The sequence below is a fragment of the Aptenodytes forsteri genome, unplaced genomic scaffold (assembly GCF_000699145.1).
Source record: "Aptenodytes forsteri isolate BGI_AS27 unplaced genomic scaffold, ASM69914v1 Scaffold55, whole genome shotgun sequence".
Lineage (NCBI taxonomy): Eukaryota > Metazoa > Chordata > Aves > Sphenisciformes > Spheniscidae > Aptenodytes > Aptenodytes forsteri.
In genome coordinates, this window is record NW_008796063.1 from 7,932,424 (window position 1) to 7,941,465 (window position 9,042).

General features: G+C 42.4%; 1 protein-coding gene across 1 annotated transcript in view; it reads left to right on the plus strand.

Moving 5' to 3' along the window:
- The window catches only part of SDK1 (sidekick cell adhesion molecule 1), a 436,461-nt gene that overhangs the window by 368,524 nt on the left and 58,895 nt on the right, over positions 1–9,042 (plus strand). The window contains exons 30-32 of the mRNA XM_019473996.1: positions 1,021–1,222; positions 3,258–3,361; positions 5,114–5,184. Coding sequence (XP_019329541.1) covers positions 1,021–1,222; positions 3,258–3,361; positions 5,114–5,184 — 377 coding nt within the window. The remainder of the gene's footprint in view (positions 1–1,020; positions 1,223–3,257; positions 3,362–5,113; positions 5,185–9,042) is intronic.

A 9,042-nucleotide genomic window follows, 5' to 3' on the forward strand; every position in this document is an offset into this window, starting at 1 on the left:
ACTGCGGTGTCTCCGATCAATTTCTGCTTTATTACATGCCACACATTTTAATCAGAATCAATAATCTTCATGATAAACAATTAAACAATTATTCCTCACTCTATAGAGTTTCTCTATTGAAATCGATGGAGTGCAGAGACACAGTGACGGGAAAGGAGATCTATATTGAAACAGTTGGGGACTGGCATGCTTACACCTGCATTACCATTCCCTGCCTCATCTAAAAGGTGTACAGTTAATTACTGCGGAGAGATCTCCCTCAGCATTGGCACTGGCTGGTTGGACTTTGCAGGTTCACGGTTAGTGGCTATGAAGAGAAGAACTGGGGAGGTCTGGAAGTGAACTGCAGCAGGTACTCGAGCCCCAGCTCTGCACTATCTCCAAGCTGGGGTTTGGAAGCAGCAGCAGGAGCTGCTGATGGTTCCCTGTTCCTTGCCAGAGAGAACTGGTGCAGGAATTTAGGATTGGCTGTAAGTCGTGTGCTTGGACTCTGCTACACACCAGCTTGTTCCAGCTCATCCCTTCCTCTTCTTCATGCCTCGACTGGGGAGCAGCTGGTAGAAGAGGATGCTACATAGCACAGAGGGAACATAGTCCCATGGTACCAAGTAGTAAGCAGAGGTTAAAAAGTGAACTACTTTACAGGCAAACTCTGTCAAAAGTGCAAATGCAGCTGGAAGCACAGCTGAGTTTCATTAAAGACTTCCTTGGGTTGCTTGGCTGTGGGTCTTAGCGATTCTTCCTTAACCTGCCAGGCTAAGACCTCCCCAAGTTTGAGGTCTGCTGCTGAGCAAGTGTATATTCAGTGGTGACCTTTTATGTGGGGAGATAAGAATCAGTTTAACTGCTCTTCTTTGCAGTAGAAGGTTAAGGAATGGGATGGGTTGTATACTTCATCGGGCAAACCCGAAAGTTCAATCTCCTGTGGCATTACCACTATGAAAATCCGATCAGGCTGTCATGTTTTATGTTAGCTAGAATTTCCTCTCAAAGCAGTACCAAATTATGGTTTAATTGCAGAACGACCAGCACCTCCCAGGCAGCTGATGACCCCCCAGAGTGATGTGTCATCACGAAGTCTGCTGTTGAAGTGGGTCCCTGGAAGTGACGGATCTTCACCAATACGGTATTTTACAGTACAAGTGCGAGAACTGCCAGATGGAGACTGGCAAACCTACTCCTCTTCCATCAGCCACGAGGCAACATCCTGCATTATTGAAAGGTACCATATGATCCCAGGCTAGCATAGAAATTCCCACACTTTCCACTTCCAACAGTTAGGAAGCCAAAGCAAGCATCACTTGGCTTCACGGTCTTTTTGGGGGAGAGAGGTTAAGTGAGGTCATTGCTCCCATTTTAGGGGTGGTGTTATGAACAGTAATTGAGAGATTTGCTGAAGGTCATGCAATAAATCTAATTAAGGTTGGATTGGAATGCATCTTTTTGAAGCCCATCCTGAAAGCTCAGCACGGTAGATAATGCTACTCGGGCTAAACCATATGTAGCTACACAATGCTCTGTAAAATACAATTAGTTAAAAATCCTTTCAGTAGTGACTGATGTTAAAATCCACTCTCAATGCTGCATTGCAATTATCTCTATATAAGCTTTTCCAGATGAAATGAGAAGCATTTTTATCTGTATTTTCCATACTGGAGTTTATAGATAGCATCAGAATGTTTAAACTTTGTTATTCAGGCTTCATTATATCCTCAGCGATGCTGTTGTAATTAAAGTCCTTGTAACATCTGCAAAAGCAATTGAATGTCTATGAGAAGGTGCTTGTTTTGCTGTCCATTTCCTCTATTGACCAGCTAGTACAAATCAGATTATTTCTACAAGGCCGTGAGCTTTTGGAGAATCAAGTATTCAAAGCATTCAGATACAGATTTTTCAGGTCTGTTATAAAAACATCAGTGACTACAGTATATGGCAGCTCACCAGTCGTGTGCCAGAAGATACAGACACGTTGCTAGCCTTTCGTCTAACCGTGCAGAAAAAAGAAAACTTGACAATTATAGATACAAATATAGACCTGATTCATTGACCTTGGAGATATAATACCCACCCTGAATTATACCCAGTGTCTTTCCAGTCAAAACCTGTAAAATCAAGGAAACCAACTATGTCATTTAGACTTGACGTTGGCATTACTGAAAACAAGAGATCAAGAAAGATGATTCAAATTATTCAAGTTGCTGTAAGTAAGTAATGGTGTCCTAATAGGGTGGAACTGCTGAAAAGATTTCTTCTCCTCCTTGCTAAAAGCATTTTCCTGTGAAAGTCCAGAAGAGTAGTACATGCATGATGCAAGAGTGCTGCCCATCAGAATGTATTATCCCTTGATGTTTAACCATTCCTTACAAGTAACTTTGCTTGGGTTTGTAGTCAGTGTTACATCTGCCAGCTGATGGCTAGACGCTACGAATTAATTAGCTAAATCCCCTGTAATTTACAGCTCTGCATTTCTAGCCTCCACATATGACTCAAAAGGCAGCCTCCCCCACACCTTCTCCCTGCCAAGCCAAGACAGACGAATCTTTGCTAAGGTTATGTCAGCTGGAAATCACTCTTTGCATATCTTAAAGCACTGCATAGATAAAAGAGCTGCAGGGAACCTGTTGTTACTGTCTTTATTGAATAATCCAGGTAATAGCATTAATTTGAAATTCAGTGGGAATAAAATGCACCGATCAAATGGTATGGTCTAGAGGATTAGTCAGAAGGCTGGCGCTCTGAATTCCAGTGCCTGCTGCGCACTGGCTGACCCTGGGCACGTCACCTGTCTCCTCTATACCTGTCATCCCCATCCGTGCACTGAGGGTGAGCTGACCCACAGATCTGTTTTGAGGCTATCTCAGGCAAAGCACCCTGAAAGCCAGGTTTTGCATAGCCACGCAAAACTCGGATAACAGCACGTCTTGTCCTTTCCAACAAGCCCCAGTCGTAGGCTGCTCCATGAACTGCAACTTCATGGCTGTTTTCTGGAGCCCGATTCAGCTATGAATCCATGCGTGTTTTCAGGAACTCAGGCCGATGGAAATCTGAGAAGGTGCTGATGGCAGCAAGGGTGCGAACACCCCCGTGTCCCGAGGAAGCTGGGGGAGGCTGCAAAGAAAAGGCGATGTGGAGAAGAGACAAACTGCTCAATGACTTTAGTTGCCAATGGGCAGGTTCTCCATAGAGGCTTGTTCTGAGGCAAGTTGTGATGATGTGAGGAGATTTCATCCCTCAGCCTTATTTTTTACATTTCACAGCTTGAACCCATTCACCTCTTACAAACTGCGAGTGAAAGCAACCAACGATATCGGAGACAGTGACTTCAGCACAGAGACTGAAGCGGTCACAACTCTGCAGGATGGTAAGTGAGGAGGCAAGGCACGCTGGGAGCATCGCCGTGGGATGGGTGCTCCCCAGTGCTCCTAGGTTTGCTGGAGCCGCTGCAATGTGTTCTCCACTGGGACAGTGGAGTGAACATTCAACATCCAATGCAGTTTTGTTCATAGGAGATTGATACAGGTAGTAATGAGATGTGGCTGAATTAATAAGAGGCAGCCTTAAGTGCCCTGCTGTGCCCTCTGATAATGAATCATACTTTCAGGAGTCTCAAAATGGAATTAAACTCTGTTTGATTGGCTTCCAAACTCTGCACTAACCATTATCTTTGCAGAAATTGAATAATTTACAAGAGATCATTAAAAATAAATGTAGAACCATGCATACATTTGAAGAAGTTTCTTCAATTGTTTTCACTCACAATTCACATCAGTCTCCAATATGGCAAAATTGCTGAGGTATAAGTAAGAATATGAAGCTCCTAGAAACATGAACATTTAATCCTGCAGATCAGGGCTAATAAACTGTGAATGACATTGACAAGGCTTTTATTTTTAGCCTTAGAGATCAGCTTCTAATTCCTTGATTGTGTAAAGTCAATGCCTGAATGCAGAAGTAGCTCTGATGTCTTGAATGGAGAAAGGAACTCTGCAAAGTGTGAAAAAGCATCAGTATTTACCCTTAGCCTGGGAAATGGGGTAATACTGGGATACATATATATATATGGTGCTAGGAATTAGCCAGTACTTAATACGGCGCAAGGAATGACTAGTTAAATATAGCATTGAGATATAAAAATAGGAAACAATTTTGCAAAGGAATGTTTAAAGAACATGATCTTGAAATCAGAAAAGCAGAGGACAGAGCTCAGGACTACCCTAAGTTAAACAAGAACCCATGTAATACTTGAATAATGTGCCCAGCAGCCTATTAAAGACATCCTGACTCTCCACCTTCCTGAACAGCAGCTGCTGTGTTGGTGCAGGCTGTAACCGGTACTAATGAAGCAGCACTGACGCACTGTTTTGGAATTTAAAATTTTATTTTCAATTCTCTTTTAATTTAGCTACAGTGAATCCAGAATTGTGCTTGGCCTCCTCACAATACAACAGGGAAACACTGTGAAAGCTTCTCACCTCCTTAACAAACTGAACGTTTATTCTGCTGAGCAAACCTGGTGCTGCCACTAGAGCATTGCACTGTGGAGGGTTGTCAGCTCCTGATAAGCCTTCCCTCCTTTGTATTTGAGCTGCTGAAGTGTGTGTGTGTGTGTATGTTACAGACCATGGGCACAGGAATGGGTTAACCCGTGGTAAATCAAGCTATCTTAACTAAAACAATCTGTGAATATGTGACATAGACTCCTAAAAACAATGGGCTTGCCCCAACCGTGGCAAAAAATATGGAAAATTTGGGAGCAGTTTGCTCGCACTTTCAAGTGCACCCACAGCTGGTTTAATGTCCTTTCAAATGTGTATCCAGTTGTTTGTGAGCGGCTGGCACGCTGCAGCTTCCTCCAGATTTATGCCCTCAGCTTTTCTCTTATTCCTGCTCAAGTTTCTAAGGCCACAGATAGAGCAAGGGATGTACGAGAAGTGGCTGGCTTCTGCCTGGATTGCAATAGTCATATCCACCGTATTGCTTTTGAGACCCACCACGTAGTAGCTGGGATAGAAGATTGTCTTAAGCAGCAAAGAAAGAGAATCTGATGAAAAAAAGCTGCCCGTTTTCCACCCTGTTGCTATAACTGCTTTGGTTATCTTTTTTCCTCCTTTAGTTCCAGGTGAACCACCCAGTTCCGTGTTAGTAACTCCCCACACGACTTCGTCTGTCCTTGTGCAGTGGCAGGTAGGTAAAATGAAAAATTCTGATGTTTCTGGAACAATTTTTTTGTTGCTTTGACTTGTTGAGTTTAATGGTACATTGCAATGGACGTTCTCCTGAGCTGGAATTATTGTAGTAAAGTTGAAGGACTGCAGCTACTTCCTTATTTTCCTGATCTAGGCATATATTTTAGTGATGGATGGAAATTTCTGGCAGTTGCTTTTACTTTGTGCCCCATGAGGGAAAGCTTGGGAGGTAAAGGAGTTTCTGTAGCGACACCCAAGATCACTACTTGTACAGATTCTCCTGTCCTTTCGCTGATATCGATAGACGTGCATCTTTACATTGAAAACATTCAACGGAGAGCGGCACTGGTAAAGATCAGGTAATCAAAAGCTCGCTTTCATTCGCATCGCGTACTGCCTCCTTCAGCTGCTGAAATAATCAGAAGTGTGTGCCGTGCCTGAGATCCTGTTCGTACCTTTGAGGAACTCCACATGCTCCTTCGGCTCTGAGGGCTTAAAAATTGAGATTTCTTCAGAGAAAAGAAAGGAAGTTTGAGCTCTCTGTAATATCTCTGACTTGGATGTGAAAGTATTCGTGCCAAGTCTGCGTTTTATATAGGCATTTCCTCTGCCTTCCTTTACCTTTCAATACTGGCCTCCTGGGAGATGCTGGAACATTTTGTGACCCAGTGCCTCAGGCTTCTTTTTGCAAAGTGAGCATTATTAGAAGGAACCCAGTGGGGTACTGCACGTTATCCATAACCTATCCTGGAAAGCCTCTCCCCACCCTGCTCCCGAGACAATGTCCCACACACATAATAAGGATAACTTTGGACAGATTGCATTATAGTGAAAAATGTACATACGCGTTTACAGTACAGATGGGGCTCCTTGCATTTTTGGAAAAAAAAAATGTATGTATGAGGGTCTGTTTATTGCTACGCAGCAGCACTTCAAAAATATGCCTGGCTGTACTGCTGGGTTGCTGGCCCAAGTTCATGCAGCATAATACTAAGCAACATCATTGCTTACAGCGTGTTGAACAAATAGAAGACGTGTTGAACAGTTTTACCAAAGGAATTATGGAGAGATGTAAATCTACTGCCCCACCTGCAAATAAAGCCCACAGTGAAGAAAAAAAGGTATACGAAGAGAGGACAAAGAGGATGTGAGGCATGATGTACCGCAGAAGTAAACATTCCCCCAACTGACTGATTATTGGTGTGTAGTTAATGTGAAATAGGTGGTTGTTTAGGTAATTGGATGCTTTTTATTTCATGAAAACGAAATGGGGTTGTTGTGCCAGAGCCATCTCAAGGGAGTTGTGGGCGATTATATGTCATTACTACATGTATATTAATAGGTCCTGGTAATTCAGCCGTACTGTATTTTTCAAATAAACAAAAATCTTCAAGTCCCACAATAGCCTCCAATTAAGAGGAAGTTTCACAGCAGTGTCTAAGAAATAATGTAAACTGAAAACAGCAGTCAAGCTAAATGGGAGAGTAGATTTCCAAGCAAAGCTAAATTTTTAACTTTGAGCTGTGTTAATAATTCACAAAACAAACTCTAGATGCACTATCTGTGCTTTCAGCTGCTTGGTCCAATCAGTCCATTATTTTTAAATTTAAAGTAGGAAAAAAATAAGTAATTTCCATTGAGGTCTGTTGTATCAATAATGCAAGGTTATTTCAAATGTTCAGGAGGATGTTACAGTTAACATCAGGATCATGTACTGTTCTGCTTCTACCTTAGAGATAACAATTACTCAAACTTATATTTTAGTCTTTTTTTTATTTTATTTTTAAGCAGCACAAAAATGTTTCTCTTACTTCTGTACAACATTGCGGGCTGCCACTCATAATCATTTTACCTATTTCAGCAGATCCCTCAGGCCTTCCTACAAAATCTTAAATAATCCATTACATCAAAAGCGGAGTTTTGTCCATGAAAGACAGATAGGAAGGGGAAGACCTGACCTTTTAGCAGAGTACCCTTTTCAGGAAAGAATCATAATTTCCATGGCAAGGAAAAAGACTGTTTTCAAGCCATTTATTTTCTGAGCTTTTCTGTCCTAAATTTAAAGGAAGGAAAAAATGGAGAATCACATGAAAGCGTAAGAAAACAATGCTTGCTATCAACAAATCAGTGTTGTACCACAATGAGGAATTAAGCTTTATCTGTTGGGCAGTTATATGGCAGAGCAGGGAGTAACAGTCTCTTTCTCAGCTTCAGCAGTGTTTTCCTTTTAAGATTCTGTATGATAATCCACCTCAACTCTTTTTTTTTAAATTAAAAAAATAGGAAAAGACATTGAATCTTTCCAAGAGCACCTTCCTTCTAGGTAATAATTAAGTGAAATACAAATCCACGTAATGTTCACAGTATTTCTTTCATTGTGTGAAGTTTATTTCCGTGCTGGATAGGCTTTGTTTTCTTTCAGCCTCTCTCCTCCTTTGTGGTGATGCACTCGAGATGTACGTGTATGTGGGACCGTGCCTCCCTTTACCCTGCCTCTGGAGAAGGCGGTCCTCGTGCTTTGCATTGTGACTCCTCTCTGCCAGGACAGAGGGAGGCAAGGACACTGCCATGCCGTGGAGCCCTTCTCTGCTAGGGCACCATCAGAGCTAAAGCAACTTCAGTGTAGTACAGAAAACAAAAGAGGAAAGTCAGAAGATTGGAAAAGAAAAAAAAATTATCATGATAGATATACTAGTAATTGCCAGTAAACCATATCTCATCTTCTCCACCTTGCGGAGAAGAACGTTTCAGCTGGTCTATGAGCAGCTCTGGAGAAGGCTGTCGCTTTTTTTGGTCTATTTGCTCAGTCCCTTGGACAAGAGGCTCAATCTGAGACTAGGAAAGACTGTTGTACAAGAGGTTGATTTATTTGCCTTCTAAAATGGAGTCTGAGAGGGAATATGATTACCCTTTTTAAAATACATCACGGGAGTAAACACCCCATAGGGAGAACAACAATTTAACCCAAAAGGCAATGTTAGCACAGGAACAAATGGTTATAAACTAGCTATGAATTATTTAGATTAGAAGTTAAATGAAGGTTTCTAACTGCCTGTTGTGGTTTTACCTCAGTTGGCAATAAAGCACCACTCAGCTGCTCACTCCCACTCCCCCTCCCCCTGGTGGGATGGGGGAGAGAATTGGAAGGGCAAAAGTAAGAAAAGTCGTGGGTTGACATAAAGACAGTTTAATAATTGAAATAAAATAATAATAATAAAAAATTGTAATGAAAAGGAAAACAACAGAAAAAAGAGGGAGAGGAACAAAACCCAGGAAAAACAAGTGATGCAACCGCTCACCACCCGCCGACCGATGCCCAGCCAGTTCCCAAGCAGCGGTCACCCCTCCCCGGCCAACTCCCACCAGTTGATAATACTGAGCATGACGTCCCATGGTATGGAATGTCCCTTTGGCCGGTTTGGGTCAGCTGTCCTGGCTGTGCCCCCTCCCAGCTTCTTGTGCCCCCCCAGCCTTCTCAGTCGGTAGAGCATGGGAAGCTGAAAAGTCCTTGACTTAGTACAAGCACTGCTTAGCAACAACTAAAACATCGGTGTGTTATCAACATTATTCTCATGCTAAATCCAAAACACAGCACTGTACCAGCTACTAGAAGGAAAATTATGCCAGCCGGAACCGGGACAGTATCCATCCCTTATTCTAGACAGTCTGCGTCATGCCCAGGTCCCACACTTTCCTTGATATATAACACAGATATCGTTCCCTTAGTCTGTGGGCCATCCCTCTAAAATGTCCGTTGAGTTCATTTGACTTTGGGCTTTATCTGTCATAACAGTCTTTCAGGGCAGGAGAAATGGGAAATGGTGTTGGATTGTTTCATGTTGAAGTCAGTTCTGGT